Source organism: Suricata suricatta, chromosome 6 (assembly GCF_006229205.1).
Source record: "Suricata suricatta isolate VVHF042 chromosome 6, meerkat_22Aug2017_6uvM2_HiC, whole genome shotgun sequence".
NCBI classification, from domain to species: Eukaryota; Metazoa; Chordata; class Mammalia; order Carnivora; family Herpestidae; genus Suricata; species Suricata suricatta.
In genome coordinates, this window is record NC_043705.1 from 102,062,128 (window position 1) to 102,079,068 (window position 16,941).

Below are 16,941 nucleotides of genomic sequence, written 5' to 3' on the forward strand. Positions count from 1 at the left end.
TATTTTAAAATCTCTGCATAAAATGCTTAACTCTTATCCCATTGATTTCCTTTGCTCTTTCATCCCACATTCTCCAATATAAAAGTGATTAATACCTTATTCTTTCTCAGGATCTTCACCGTCAGTAAATTACTATTTGTGGAATAGAATTATAATTCTAAAAGAATATGTTTTATACTGTGATTGATGGAAAATATGCTTTTAACTTGCAGGGAAAGATCAATTTTCTGACACTTCAGCTCTATTTGCTCAAATGCATTACTATTATAAAGCACCAATTACAGCTAATAATGGCATTATTCTCAACTCAGTAAGTACTTGGTTTGGTAAAGCTTTAAGAACTCTCAACTTTGGCAATCTATTTAGTTAACTACAGGAAATAGCCTATTTCAAATAGATTATTACCTTACTGTCATATTGCTCCCCAAGCCCACATACAATCAAAGTGGATTGTCACTCAATATACATTTACATATTCCTCTCGCTATTAAGCTTGCCAGATATAATACACTCTAGAAGCCATATGTGTATGATACCAGTTTCCAAGGTTTGAGTTCATATTCTCCACCACATTCGACCCCAAATCTTTCAGGTTCTATAAACAAACTTCTTAAGAGATTAGGTAAAAATCACAGACAATAAGAGATTAGGGGACACATGAGTTCCAGCTAGGTTCCAATGGAAAAGTAATGAATTCTATCTTGCTTTTTGGACCCCCACCTCCACCATCCAACTATCTCTCCAGCCAGAAACTTAGGAATCTTTCAGAAAATCTTCAAACCCTCATCTCCTACATCCAACCAGTAGTTGAGGGATTCAACACCATCTTTCAAATGTCTTTTACATCTTAAGTCTCCATTCGACAGCCCTATCTTCAGTCATATTTAATACTGCAAAACAAAAACTTTTCCCCTTCAGAAGTTCATAAAGTATAAAATAAAAACATCACAGAACATGCTCATCAACATATGGCAATTGTGGTCGCTTGGACTTAGGACTAAATGGACCCTGGACACCTCTTAGAACCATAATCTCTAAAAAGATGCAGTGCGTATTCTTCTGGGAAGTACAGACAAAAATTATTATCCCGAGTAATGAGTGTAATAAGAAACAGAGTAATGGAGGTACAGGAGGATCAAGGGTTTTCCCAGGCAGTGATAGGAGCATTAGGCAGAAGGAGAAAAGTAGACCAAACAGAAGATACTTCCCCCAAAAAGGCAGGGCAGTGTGCCTCTGCACTGAGTGTTATAGATAACAAAGAACATTATAATCCAGAAAAGGCAAAAATCCACCATCCTGTGTGGGAATTTCACATAAAAATCTTACTGTTAATTGTAAATAGTCACATTTCTTTATACAATAGAATTTGTTTTTATTGCCAATCTAATTATTTACTTTTGACCTCACAAGAAAGGGGAGTAATCTCAAGGCAGCAGATTACTATCCACTCTACCTTCACTAAAAGTGAAAGTACTTATAATGCCAGAATCTCTAGGAAATCTCAAGGGGGAAAATCCCCTCAGAATAACTCCAGAAATCATATTTTCAGGATTTTCTTTTCATTGGAACTTCAACAAGTAAATGTTCATGTGTATAGTGCCCTTAAGTACCCACAGCAAGAATTTCTTCAAAGAAGCAGAAGCACAATTAAAAAAAAAAAAAGAAAAAGAAAAGAAACACGGCTCCGCTCATTTCCATCTGGCTCAGATACTAGCAAAGAGGACCGCACTTCTAAAAATCAAGGAGAATCTCAATTAACCATAGTAATGAGCTCCCTGATATATACAGACAATTAAAACTCGTAGATAATCCACAAATCTTAATTATTTCTACCCTCTACTTCACAAAATCTTTCACAATCAGTACTAAAATTTGGGAAAACTTAGTACCTTGAATTTTTCTCATATTTCATCCTGGATTATTTACTCAGAGGGCTTAGAAACTACAGGGCACAGAGACACAGTTATCAAAATAGAGAGAAACCATACGAGAGACCGTAAAGGAGGGAAATGTCTCTCAATTAAACTACCAGCCTTTGAGAACTAGACATGAGATAAAGGTGGATCCCCAAAAGTAATATGAACAGAAATATTTTTTAACCAAATGCCAGACTGCACGAGCTTCTGAGTTCTACTACCACGACTTTTCCACATTCCTTTCTCCTTCTCCACACTTGCCCTTCCCCCAAGAAGGGCTAAAGAAACGTGTGTTTTTACTTACAATTGTGAAGTTCATGACTTTGAGAATCCAGATGGTCATGGCCAAGTTCACCAGTATTAAAATCATCAGGAGTAGGACAAAGAAATACAGGCATCTTTTCCGCCAGCCATAAATGCCCACCTTGTATACCTGTGGCCCCTCAGAGCTGGGCATGGCGCTCCGGTGGTGTGTGTACTGTTCCTGAGGCATCTGAAATAGACAAGGCAAAAGAGACGCACTCATATTAACCTGCTGAGGGGGGCGGTGGGAGGAGAAAAAAATCAACTGATGAAGAGAGATGGCTGGCTGCTGTCGGCACGTTTCTATCCTCCTGATACCTCCGAAACTCTGTTTCCCCAGGACAAAAGTGGCTCCCGTGGACAGTGTTAGCCCCCTCCTTTTACAGTCTTCTCTCATGATGTACATTGAGACCTCCACAGGCACGCGAACCATGGGAGTAAGAGACCCCTAGGAGGCCATTTTCCAAATGATTCTTAGAATTCCAACATCTTTGTGAGGAAGACACTCAACCACCTACCAACATCCTGAGGGTAAAATTTAGAATTTATCTGAGAAAATAAATGAACCCAAGCTGTTCATTGTGGTGGTATACTAAATGCTCTCCAAACAATTTATTTGGCTGGGGGAGGCGAGTAAAACGATCTCAAGTCAATTATTCTGTGCTGCCAAAAAGTCAGGGGGAAAATTAACAATTTTGATCTTCCCCCTAGTTTAGAGTTCAAAGTGATGCTGATGGGCATACATTAAGCCTCACTGACTCAGACATCTTCAAGTGATAGCCTGTGCTTAAATGCCTCCCTTGACAGTAGCCTCATTACATCCTGAATTAGTCCTTAGGAGTTACAGAATTCCAATTGTGATCAATCAATTCACTTATTTAAAAAACATCAAGGAGGCTCAAAGTCAAGGGAGGTGTGAAAATGCCTTCCAGGAGCTTGCAGGTTAATGGGAGGAAAGAACTCATTAAATAGTGATCATAGTAAAGTGAGATAAATTAGAAAAAATATTTGTCAATGTTAAATAATATACTGATCCCTTTAAAGTAAGGAAGCTTTCCCTAATCCCTGCTGTTGACACAAATGATTTTTATCTTACCACTACTGATTAAGCATCAATGCAAATCTAGGTAAACTTACCACTTAAATAAAATTCTAAAACCAAAACCAGTTTTAAAATTAAATGCAAACAAATCTACCAATGTGTATCAGTGAAAGTGTACAATAACAGACTACTACAAAGGATGATGATTTCTTAACGCTAAGTGACATAATGTGGTATGAAGTGCTTTAGCACAGCATCTTCTGAGTCTATCATCCCGAGTCTGCCATGAGCTGTGTGACAACATGGCCCCTACTGCTTTTCTCCAAATACCTGCATATCCTTTATTCTGGGATTTGTAGTTCATTTGCCCTTGATGCAAGTATACTCACTCCCTAAGAATAAAGCTTGCCTCTTTTTATTTTCATCTTAGTCAAGAGCAATGAAATGTATTGTAGGTGGTACCAACGTGACCACGGTGACAAAATGGGGGCTCTAAAATCACATCGTTGGTTATTAAGTCATCTTCCATGTGGGCTGGGATATGATTACCTTATAGTTTTTAGATAATCATGAAAATCTAAAAATAAAATCTAAAAATCCCCTTGAGAACTGAAGGCCCTTAAACATCACTGGAATACTAAAAAGCCAAGTGCATTCTTATTTATGGTCAATGGAAATGCTCAATGAAGTCCTACATGACATCTATCTTGTTTTGGACAATACTCTAGGGCAAAAATAAGCTCCTAATATAAGTATTTATTTAAATATATGCATATGGAATGAATGACTAAAAAAACAAATACTTAGATGCCAAATGAATGACTTCCCATCTCATATGAAATCTGCCATCTAGGCGGGTATAGAAGTATAAGCCAAACACCACAGGGAAAGTAATTTGTAGTATCCTGAACATTTTCACTTAGGCTCTCAAAGCAGTGGGTTCTCAACCAAGCAGTGAGTGGCATGCTCTGAGAGGGTCTCCATTTCATAACTCAGCTCCTTACAATTCTACAGATCAGGGCTGTAGTGCAACAGTGCAGAAATACAACAAAGTTCTTTCCCACTACCTTTTTTACACACCAAGAAGGAGAATGAATGTTTTACAAGTTTGAAGGAAATTAGGCCTTTGTTTTTCATTAAAACATATTCTATAAAGGAATGATCACAGAATTGTAAAATCATGTCTGCAAGATCCTTTAGCTCTAATCAACTAATTTGATGAATGAGCTGATTTAAGACTAGATCTATTAAATAATCACAAAGGTAGGACCCAGGGATCAGCATTTTTAAAGGGTCCCAGGTAATTTGGTATAGATAAGGTTGCATACCAATGGTCCAGAATAATCTCTCTCATCCTTGACTATGCATGAGGCTCCAAAACAAACTTCTAACAAATACAAATTCAGGTTCTTTTTTTTTTCTTTTGAGAGATACAGAGAGACAGCATGAGCAGGGGAGGGTCAGAAAGAGGGAGGTACAGAATCGGAAGCAGGCTCTAGGCTCTGAGCTAGCTGCCAGCACAGAGCCCGATGTGGGGCTCAAACCCATGAACTGTGAGATAATGGCCTGAGCCGAAGTTGGACACTCAACTGACTAAGCCACCCAGGCACCCCTACAAATTCAAGTTCTAAGCTCTCTGATGGAATTAGAATTGTTAAATAAAAAAAAGTCCCTGGGTCATTCCAAGCCTTTGGGACTACATCTCTAAAAAATGGCCTTCAATATATATTTTTTTAATAGATGACCACTGCAAGACAAAAAGCTTGAACCCAATTCTAGAATACACAACAGCAAAAAAGCAGAGCTTCCCTGAGGGCCTGGCAGAAGGCTTGGACTCTCAGGAAGGACTACTTTTGGCCACCGTGTTTACTGACTAGCTGAGGAGCTTGAAGGAGAAGCAATTCTCTTCCAAGTCAAACAACAAATTAAAAGCTGAGCAGGGATTAGAATTCAGATCCCTCACGCCTGGTGTAGAAGCCTATTCTGTATGTAACGAGGGCTCTTGCATCTCTCCCACTCCAACTGCCTACTTTAATGAGCCACATAAAACAAAATAGTCCAGTTTGCAACTCAGAAGGTAAAGGAAGAAAGAAAGAAATAGGCGAGGGAGTGAGCAATTCTGTACAAATGGTTACCACAGGAAGCAATGCCAACCAAACCTAAGGAAGCGGATACATCTGTTACCAATAATCCTGGATAGAAAAAGAACATTTAGATATGCTGAGCACATTAATTTTTCTAGTCAAAAGCTGAAACATGTTGAGATGATAAAAATATAAGAAGAAAGATCTCCAATCTGTGTTTCTTTCTGATCCTCCCCAGTAGAAATCCTTCCAGGGAATGAAGCTGACGTTTCAAGTCCTCTCATGTTCAGGCCCCTTTCATGACTCTGGGAGGCACCTTAGTAATACAGTAATAGCACCATACAGGGGCGCCTGGGTGGCTCAGTGGGTTAAGCATCCGGCTTCGTTTCAGGTCATGATCTCATGGTTCGTGGGTTCAAGCCACGTTGGGCTCTGTGCTGACAGCTAGCTCAAGGCCTGGAGCCTGCTTTGGATTCTGTGTCTCCCTCTCTCTCTGACCCTCCCCTGCTCATGCTGTGTCTGTCTCTCAAAAATAAATAAAAAACATTAAAATTTTTTAAAAAATAGCACCATACAATTTTTGTCAAATGGGCTAAAGTAAGGTGTTTTAATTCCAACTTGTTACAACCTGGTATTTTTCAAATTCCCTTTATATTGGGTGGCTTTGGAGGATGCACATTAATTTTGGAGGTCCAACTAACAGGACAGTGAATTGGGGGTTCATAGAGTATGACTACACTAGTAACTATTTATGTCATTTGCTGACACTTCCTGGTAGAGTTACATTATTTCTAGCCCTCCTCATGTAGGGATGTCTTCCAGAAATTCTTCTTCCACCCTTGGTGCCAACTCACTGAGCACAATGTCATAAAGGTAAAGGACCCAAGCACACATTGTGATGTAAAACATACCCTCTGATGGCCGACACCAGAAGTATCTAGGTGGCAGAAGAGCCAGAAGCTACTGGAAGTATTTTTTCAATAATTAGATACGTAAAATTTCAAGTGAGATTCAATTCTTACTGATACCTAGTCAAAACAGAAATTCTCTCTTGACAGGAATATATCCAATTCGGCATATAAAATGATAAATGCTCCATACAGTTTTTATTTTTATGGGAAGCATGGAATATAGAATTAATTGGAATTCTTATGCTTGCAGGTTATGTGCACTGTGTTTATATTCTGTTTGTAACACTGCATGCTTTACGCGTCACCACCAGCAGTAATAAAAAACTCAGTTCTGTTGAAATTGCCGGAGACAAAGATCTTTCTATTGTCTACACAAGAAGTGATAGTGCCAAACAGCTGTCATATGGAGAGGCGATCAAAGGCTATGCGACCAAAACGTGTAAAAGAAGTATGTCAGTCAATTATTAACAACAGCATTTTCTCTGGATTTTTGATAGGTCTTTTAAAAATAAATAACTTAATTTCCTTTCTCACTCTAAATATATTTGTGTTTTTAATTTGTTTGTATATCTAATTCTTTAGGATTTTTCCCCCCTTAAAACAGGCCCTCAAATTACTTAGGCTTCAGGCCTCACAAAACCCAGATTGTCCTCCAGCCCCTCCCATGAAGGACCCCAGGCGTACAGCCGAGACCTCAGTGTGACGCTGCTGTGGGACATCACCGCCTAGGTGAACACAGCGCAAGGAACCGTTATCAGTCGTCCAGTAGGAGTGCTTTTCGGACTTTCCAGTGGATAAGGACCACTCTGAGGAGACTGGTTCAGTGCACATTCCTAGTTCCCACACCAAGAAATCCTATCAAACTCAGTAGGGCATCCTAGGTATCTGTGTTTCTTAACAAGCCCCAAAAGGGATTTTGATACATGTGGCTCAGAGACCATGCTTTGAGAACATGATTTAGATCCAACAAAGAGATACATTCTTGGCCCAGTCACTGGCTCTGCTTGTACTGCTTCTCGTGAGATCATTCATTTTCCTCCCATGTCTGTATATAGTATATAGTATATATACAGTACACACACACACACACACACAGGGAGGGAGAGCAGTCACATTTTTACTGTGCCATCCTTCACATTTTCACTACTTTCCTACACTGGTGCTTTCATTTCCACCATCCTCTTTCAGCAGGATACAGAATACTATGCTCTTTGCAACCTTTGGTGTCTTGGTTTTTAAATGTGCAGGTATCTTTTCTGCCATGAGAAAGACATGTCAGTTTATCTGCACCTGTACCTACTGGACTGAGCATGTGAATTTTAAAAAGTAATCCCTCTATCCCGATACCCTTTCTTCTTGGGAATCATAAGACTAGGGCTGTCCATCAGTCTTTGGGAACTTCTTTAATTGGTACACAACATATTTTACAGCGGTATGTGTAATCTCTCCGCATAATGCTTTTAAGTATTTAAAACTCTGAACTCCAGCGGCGCCTGGGTGGCTCAGTCGGTTAAGCCTCTGACTTCGGCTCAGGTCAGATCTCACGTTCGTGGGTTTGAGCCCCGCGTCAGGCTCTGTGCTGACAGCTAGCTCAGAGCCTGGAGCCTGCTTCTGGTTTTGTGTCTCCTTCTCTCTCTGCCCTTCCCCCTCTCATGCTCTGTCTCTCTCTGTATCAAAAATAAATAGAACATTAAAAAAATTTTTTTTTAACTCTGAACTCCCGTAGCAACTAAACAACGGTCTGTTTATGTGTATGTAATTATATGAAAATACGTGTCTGTGTATATACACATGCATAGATTTATTCAATGAATGAATGCAAATGAAGCCAAAATGACATAACAATGCACGTCCTCCAGTAACAAAAAGTTATAAGATCACAAGTAAAAGAAAGAAAATTTACGTAACTTGACTCCCTTTCCAAATACAGATGTAATTATACTGCTACAAAAAGTAGGCTTAGATCCAAAGCATCACTCTATTCCTTTATGAGCCTATTTTCAGTGTTCACCTGTTTATAAACAAATCCAGGTGACTTATAGATAATCTGTGTCTTTCACATAAAATGCAATTGGATTATATTTCTCAGAAAATGAATATAGTGAAACTTTCTGTTGTTTTGCCACTAGAGAGGAACTACATTCGAGGCAATAGCATACTATAATCACCAAACATCGTCATGGGTAGCTGCTAAATGTAACAGATGTTGAGTTTCCAAAGAAGGTCATTTTGGATGCACATATTACTAAAGCATGGTTTTGAAAGCTGTGACCTCATGGTCTCACACATTCAAATGTTCTTACCTGGGATCATGTAACAAGTATCAAGGCCTGATACTAATTAGTCAATCTTAAGGACAGTATCAGTTTCTAGGACTTGGACTTGTGAAGGACCTCTTCTTAGGGTCTGAGGCTCTGCTTCACTTTTGCCATCACAGCCATCACCAATAACTTAGTGACTTTCTGATGCCTATGAAGCTTTTCTGAATGGCCTCACAAATGTCCAACATCAGTCACAGGTGCCACTGGAGGATTTGCACAAATCCCAAGTTCATGGTCAAGTCTTCACAAAGACCATTAAGCCAGGCCCAGCCTAACTGTCCCCTGAACCCTGTAGCTATCTCTCCTCCAGTTAAGGAAGCTGACTTATATGTTCAGCTTACGCTCACTGACACTAAGCTTCAGAGTGATGAGCCCCACTTCTCTGACAAACCTTTGACGTCTTAACACAGAAAGACGATCATACTCAAGGGGTCAGACATTTTGTACATGCTGACTTCCTTTCCTAAATCTAATTGATACCAAATAGTTACTAGTCAATCCTATATTGGCCCAGTTCTTACATTTCATCGGTTGGTAGAAGACTGATGGAAGGTCCTGGGGCAGAGCGCCACACAGCTGGCACACTTTGAGGCTGCGGACATCTTCCAGTCTAATACTGCTATAAGCCCTCCCTTTGTCTGCACTGTTTTTATTTCCACAGACATCTTCTTCAGGAGAAGAACAAATGTTGTCCTTTTCTCCCCCCAAATAAAAGATAGCTAGAGAACAGTTATAGTATCTGCATTAGTAATCCGACATGGAGGAATGCACTATGTTTTGAGAGATGATTTAAAAATAATAAATAAACTTTCTAAAGACACATATAATGTCATCAAGTTTCCTGATGATTTTTTTGGGACCTGTAAGATTGTATGGACTGCTCTACTAAAAAGGTAGAGTTGAGAATAAGGGAGTACTGGCATGCATTTCACTCATGCTTGCCCAACTCTTCTGCCCCCTAGGCTTTATCAATATCTTGTTCCACAAGAGAATTTATGAGGATACCAATGAGTGTAAATCTCTGTAAAGTTACACATAAGAGGGAAGAAACACGGCAGAGCACAGACCTGGCCTTCAAAGAAATCCCCAGTCACAATCTATTTTCTCAGCAAGGAAAAAATATTTTCGATTATCTATTATGTCCAAGTACCACAGCAGGTCCTAGAGATACATAGGTCCTCAAAAGAATGAGTAGGACTGAATTTCTGCTTTCTTCAAGCTTGTACTTCCATGGGAGAGATGGACAATACGCTTGTAAACAGATTAAGCCATTAGATCTAAGTTAGGTGTTAAGAAGAAAATGAAGGGGGTTCCTTGGTAGAGGAAGGAGAGTGAACTGCTCTGATCATGGAAGGCCATTCTGATAAAGGGACAATTAAGGTGAGACCCAGAGGTAGGCATGTTTTTCAGCAGAAGGCACAGTAAACATTCTGGCCACAAGAGCCTGTTTAAATTAATCAGTGTGGCCGGCAAGGCTGGCACTGAATGAGCTCAGCAGACAGACTAAGGGAATAGTTTGCAGAGAGAGACTCTGGCCACCTGCGCCACACCTTTTAAGTTATGATAAGGAGCAATGGCTTAAAATGACCCAATTAATAACTATCATTTAATCAGAAATAAGACAAAAAGTACAAATCACAGGAGCTAGGGTTTGTTGATAATGATGCCTCATGTTAATATTTCCAGTACAGTTACAAGTAAACACGAATCACACCACTGTGTACGAATCTAACCAGTTTATGTAAATAGTGGGCCTGTACTCTCCCACAGCTGCCTCACAGTATCTAGGGTTTGCATGAAATCACAGCCATTTTGGGTTATCTTGGCACAAAAATAGTTTTCCATTGGCCATGTTAATTTTGAGGTCTCTGATTTAAAATTTTCTGCTTTCCAGGGCTGGTTTCATTCAGCCATCCATATAGCACATTAGTCTTGGTTTGTTAATATTTGGCACAATTAGACAATTGTAACAAACTCATCACTTGCGGCTGTGACTTAACAGTCAGCACTTCTTTTCTTGTGAAAATTCATCCACAAGAGCAAATGCCTGTTTATGTGAAATGGTCTAAGCGTGGCATCTTCTGTTTAAACACGTATGTGGATTAAATTAAAAGTTAGGTATTCCATAGTTTACTTTCCTAAGAATTGGAATATGTAAGTGTTGAACAATTTTTACTGAAAAAATTAGACATGTATATGTATTTAATAAAGCAGAGGAGCATACTACATTTAAAACCTTTTTTTATGTTGTGCACGCTTTCAGCTTCCTTCCATAGAAGTGACTATTACCAGCTTCTTTGTTAAATATTTATAGAAATATTGAATGTATATACAGGGTATATTCAATGTGTATATGTTTAATTTTTTCCTTTTTACACAAAGAAAGGCATATTTAATGCTCTTTATTGTTCTGAATCTAACTTGGCCCACTTAATATAGCCAAGTAATAGTCCCAGGAAAACATACAAAAATGTGTTTTTTCTAAGTTAAACAGTTTTAAATTATATAGATACATGATATTTAACCTAGCCAACACTGTAGTTAGGAGCCCTGAGGTTGTTTCTGGCAATTCTCGGTTACCGAGTCTTGTTTTAACAAATACTACTTATTATTCTCATGACATTAGTAGTAAAAAGATGCCCTGCTTCTTGGGCCTCCCATTCTAGTGGAGGAATCAATCAACAGATAAACAAACCAATATGAAATTTTAAACTCAACCTTGAGAAGAAGTCTTAGGAGAAAAAAAAAAGAAAGCAGGAGGAGGGGATAATGAGTGGGAGCCCTGTGTTTCAGGGATGGTCAGGAAAAACCTATACAGTGGAAAGATTTGGGAAAAAAGCATCAACAATTGAGAGAGTTAAGCATCAAGACATCTGGGGGAAGTGCTCTGGTCAGAGGAAACAGTATAAGCATGTGCAAAGGCACTGAGGTGGAAATTCAATGGGCAAGTTTGAAGGACAGCATGGCTAGACCAGAGTAAAGAAGGGGGAAAGTATCTGAAAACCAGCTTGGGGGTGCAGGCAGAAGGGTGCACACCAGGTCTTACAAGCCACTGTGAAAACCTTAAGTAGGGTACTGATTGTGATGGTAACTATATGAGAAAACCTAGGTGTCAGAAGAAGAGGATCTGATTTTTCATGTTGGGATCTGTAAGGAACAGAGTGCTGCAACAAGACTGCAGATAGAGAACCTGGGCACCTGTGACTACTGCTATCACTCAGGGGTTGGTGAGGCCAGTAACCAGATTGGGGCAGCGGTGAGAGAGAAGTGGTGAGTCACTACTGTATTTTGAGTCTTTTTGGAAAGTAGAGCTAACAGGACTCACTGCTGCCAGAGACACAGGGTGAGGGTAAGAAAAGGAGAGGAGCTGGGAGTGCCAAGGGTCTGGTGTGAGCAGCGGGGGGAAGGTAGTGCCATTCGTCACGGTGGAACCCCAGGGGAATGGTGGGCTCACAGGCAGGTGGTGAGGGGAATGTACAGAGGGGAGAGAGAGAGAGAGTGCTCTTGAGTCAAGCTGATTTTGAAATGCATAGAAGACACTCATAGGTCTAATAGGAGAAACTTAAGGGAGGACCATGGGGAGGGGAAGCGGGAAAATGAGTAAGGGAGAGGGAGGGAGGCAAATCATGAGAGACTCTTTAATACTGAAAACAGAGGGCTGAAGGGGGAAAGAGGAAGGGGAGTTATGGTCATGGAGGAGGGCACTTGTGGGGAAGAACGCTGGGTGTTTTATGGAAACCAACTTGACCAAAAAGTATAAATAAAAAAAGAAAAGAAGTGCATAGAAGAATCTATGGGGGTGGTGTCCCAAAGGCACTTTGAAAAGAGTCTGGAATTCAGGGGAAAGACTCAGGGCTTAGAGATTACATATTTAAGTCTCCTGTATATGAGTGCTGTTTAAAGCCACAGTAACCAAGCCTGAATGCTTCATGCAGGTCCAAATGTGCCTCTCAGAGAAGTCCTAAGAAATCGCATTGTGCTAGGTCAAGCTGTGCAGAACCTGGGGGGGGGGGGGCGCGTGTTTCTTACATAGATTATCAGAGTTCTCTTCCAAAGGATAATATGCCTTATATTTAAATTCAAAATGTTTAGTTCTGATGAACTGGAAGATATTTCAGTATAATTACGACCATTCATTCTCACTGTCCCTGAGGTTTAGAAGTATGAAGTGCTAGCTGAGGTAGTTTTAAATGGAAATGTATTTTTGAAACACACATACGTTATTTGTACCAGGGATCATTAGATATATGAGCTCATACATTCTTGACAATACCCTGAAAGATGAATATTACTAAAATTATTTCATAAATTAAGATCCTGAGGTACTAAGGAGTGAAGTCAAGTCCTCAAGGACAGCTCTAATTAGTACGTTGGTTAGGGTTCAGACTCAGAGTGAGGTCCAGTTTTCTTTCCACTGCATACGGAATGTGGCAAAGACTTGCCTTTCCCTGAATATAATAGGAGGTACTTAGAATTACCACCCGTGTGTACGTAGAGTGGCATGCACTTAAAATGGCCTCAGCACGGCCACCGCCTGACAAGTCTGTGTTTTCCTTCAGATCCTGCCATGCTCCTGTTCTGGGCATGTGGATTACGTCAATGAGCTGAAACACAGATGCCTAATCTCATGGCAGTGGTAGGAGGCAGTGTAGGGGGAGGCAGTTAACAAATATGAAACCAAAGTTTACTGTACTTATGTTACAGGGAACAAGTACTAGGGGTAAAGGACTCCCCCCAGTCTAAAGAAAAGACAGAAACAGGGAGATCAGCAGTATGGGGGTTAGGGGGATGAGAGTTGGGGGAATGAGAGTTGGGGGGGTTGGAGCAGGTTCAATTTTTAAAAGCATGGGTTGGCCTGATGGAGAAGGTAATATCAGAAGAGACTTGAAGGAATCTGGAGAGCCACTGAAGCTTTGGCTGCACGTATAACTCGGACATCGTTCTAAACATGGTTCTTGGTGCTCCAAGTTGAGGACTAAAAGAGAACACGTAAACTGAACACCCTAAAAGAAAAAGGATAATATCAAACACCTGACCACAATTTTAATAGAGTCATTTTCACATGCAGAGGATGTGAATCTACCTATCACAGCCTCACCTATGGTCAGATTTTTTTTTAACGGATATGATTTTTTAATGTTTATGTGAGCAGTGGGGGAGGGGCAGAGAGAGAAGGAGACAGAAGAGCCAAAGCAGGCTCTGTGGTGATAGCACAGAGGCCGATGCAGGGTCTGAACTCACAAACCCCAAGATAGGACCTGAGCTGAAGTTGGAAACTTAACATACTGAGGCCCCTAGGTGCCCTGTTGGCCAGCTTTCTTAACAAGAGTGACAGTCCTTTGCAGGACACCAGCTGTGTTGTACAAGACCAGTGTTTCTTAAATCCCTGTGATGACTCCACTAGAACCAGTAATGAGGATCCCAGCTGAGCCTCTAGAACTCTTCTGTGACTTGGGGAGCAAGCCATATAATAATAATAAACATTTGTAATGTTTATATATGTTATGTTTATTATAACATAATAATAATAAACAAAATAAATAAATAAAATAATAATGACTCAAACATTTAAGACCGGACAATTCGACACAAGCAGGAAGGGGACACAAGCAATATGAAGTTCAAATCATTATTTAACAGCAGAAAACCGGGCTCAGGGAGATCACAGAGTAAGTCAAGAATAAGTTCAGAGTGGCCTAGAGAACCACAAGTTTCCCACAAATTCCAGGCTTCTGTCTTTTCAGCTGTTTGACATCACTTTCAACAACCACTGTGGGCGCGCCTTTTGAAAAAAAGGCAAATTACAACAAAGCCACTGGTTTGCTAGCCCAAAGGAAGCATGCAAATCTGCTGACAAATGCTTGTGTAATGGTTGCCGTGTCCCAGACACTCTTCTAGATGCTGTATTGAACCCATATAATCCTGACAGTCATGTAATTATGAGAAAGGCACGATTATTATCCCTACTTTACAGATGAGGCAACAGAGAGGTTAAGTCATCGACCCAAACACAGTTGGCAGGTTAAAGACAAAGCAAGAATTTGAATTTAGAATGTCTGGCTGAAAAACCAATTCTCCTAACTCATGTTAAATGATTCCACACAGATGTGTCTACTTGGTCAGAACAGCATGATGACTAATTAAAAACATGTGTTAGTAACAGTTTGAGCTCGAATTTATCAACATGGATATTAATTGTAAGACAATTCATCGATACTACAAATACTATGGCCACTACCGTATTTCAGCCACAGTGTATGTTACCTAAGTATAGGCATCTTTTCCAGGTAATAAGCCATCTTTGATGCATTTCTGGAACCCACAGACTTTTATAGCATCATGAAAAACAGCTACAACTAATTAGGCACATCCTTTTATAGTGATTCAATACTTCCATAAAATTAGCATTGATCCAGTAGATTCTCACTTGACAATCGTGTTCGGTAATGATCTCAATCTGTGCTCTCAAATATTTGCAGTGAAATCTGTGGTGTGAAAGGAAATACTATTTACCTCATTTTTAGTTATGTTATTTGTATGTATGTACGTATGTATGTATGTATGTATGTAAGTATTTAGGGGTTTTTTTTGTTTGTTTTAAACCAAGGTGTCCAGAAACAAACATGCTAACAATAAAAGTGAAGTACCTAGTACTTGGTTAAGTACCTGGCATACCTCTCTCTCTCTATATATATATGTATATTTGTCTATTAAGCTATAATTTACTTCCAGTGAAAAACAAATATTAAATTTTCAGCTCAAGTTTTACAAATCTGTACATCTGTGTAAACGATATCTGATCAAGGCAGGGAATGTTTCCAGAACCCTAGAAAGTTCCCTTATGCCCCTTCCTAATTAATCCCCACCCCTAGAGGCAGTGACTGCTCTGATTACTAGTACAGTAAAAAATTTTAATTCCGTGTACAATCCTATAATGTGATTACTCCAAGGAATATCTGACTTCAAAATCCATGCACCAGGCATATTGTCCTACTGCATTTTTCTTCAGTAGATACCTACCCAGTATGACCTACTCAACAGTGCCCTCTAAGAGAGTCAGGTCACAACACCTTAATTGCTCTCCTATGCATCTAGAATGGAACTTTATGTACCACCCTTAAAAGAATTGTTAAATAAAGGTCATTCAAATCTTGAGAGAGAGAGAGAGAGAGAACCAGAGCAGGGAAGGGTCAAGGAGAGGGAAAGGGAGAAGGAGGGGGAGAGAGAAGGAGAGAGGGTGAGAAAGGGAAAAAGAGGGAGAGAGAGGGAAAAAGAGGGAGAGAGAGGGAAAAAGAGGGAGAGAGAGGGAAAAAGAGGGAGAGAGAGGGAAAAAGAGGGAGGGAGAGGGAGGGAGAGGGAGGGAGGGAGAAAGAGAATATCTTAAACAGGCAGGCTCCATGCTCAGCCCAGAGCCTGATGCAGGGCTCAATCTCATGACTGTGAGATCATGACCTTAGCTGAAATCAAGAGTCAGACATTTAACTAACTGAGCCACCCAGGTGCCCCTCAAATCATTTTCTAACTTCTGAGATTCAGAAAAGAAACTCTATTGAGACATTGCCATTGAAAACACCTATAGATCAGGAAGGTGGGGTTAGGGAATAAAGTGGACACATGACCCTCTCAAAGTAATGGGAACATTTCAGATCCTACTACCTGCCATGCTGTGAGAGACCAGACTAGTCCTTATTTAGCTCTTTCTAGATTATCTAGATTTATATGTACTATTTCAGAATACCTAAATGTTTTGTAATCAATTAAAAAAAAACTTGGTGATCCAAAATGTGCCTTTAGGCCAGCCAGTTTGTGATCTGCTGTTTTCATCCTCAGCCATGCAAACATCAGATATAGTTCTGTCTACAATAGAAGTGATGCCAAAGACCTTTGAAGGTCAGGGCCAACTTTGGGAGTTCATGTCTGTCATTACGTGGTCAAAGTTATAAGCAGACTCTGGTTTGTTCCCAGCATTCCTGACCACTGAAAGAAGCAAATGAGTTGGGTCTGGACCAAACAAATGACAGAGGAAAATACATCCTTAATAGAGAGAGAAACTGGCAACGGCAATACAGAATAAAAGTGTGTGAGTGTGTGTGTGTGTGTGTGTGTGTGTGTGTGTGTGTGTGAGTGAGTGAGCGAGTGAGTGTGCGCGAGCGCACACAAGTGCTGAAATGAGTATAGGACAAGAGAGATGATGGTGGACAAACACAGGTAAGACCAAGAAGGAGGAGAACACAGCGTGACTCTGCCTGTCAGCTATTCCTAGGCTCTAAGTAGTCTTCTTTCATCAAACATGCCATGCCCAGTACCACAATCCTTACCAGAGTTAGGACAATAGGGAGATATTGAATGTCTGCTTGGATGAAG

General features: G+C 40.2%; 1 protein-coding gene across 2 annotated transcripts in view; it reads right to left on the reverse strand.

Annotated features, from left to right (window-relative positions):
* Positions 1–16,941, reverse strand: part of SGCD (sarcoglycan delta) — a 380,420-nt gene that overhangs the window by 357,062 nt on the left and 6,417 nt on the right. For both annotated transcript variants that reach the window (XM_029942964.1, XM_029942962.1), the window contains exon 2: positions 2,221–2,409. In XM_029942964.1, coding sequence (XP_029798824.1) covers positions 2,221–2,409 — 189 coding nt within the window. The remainder of the gene's footprint in view (positions 1–2,220; positions 2,410–16,941) is intronic.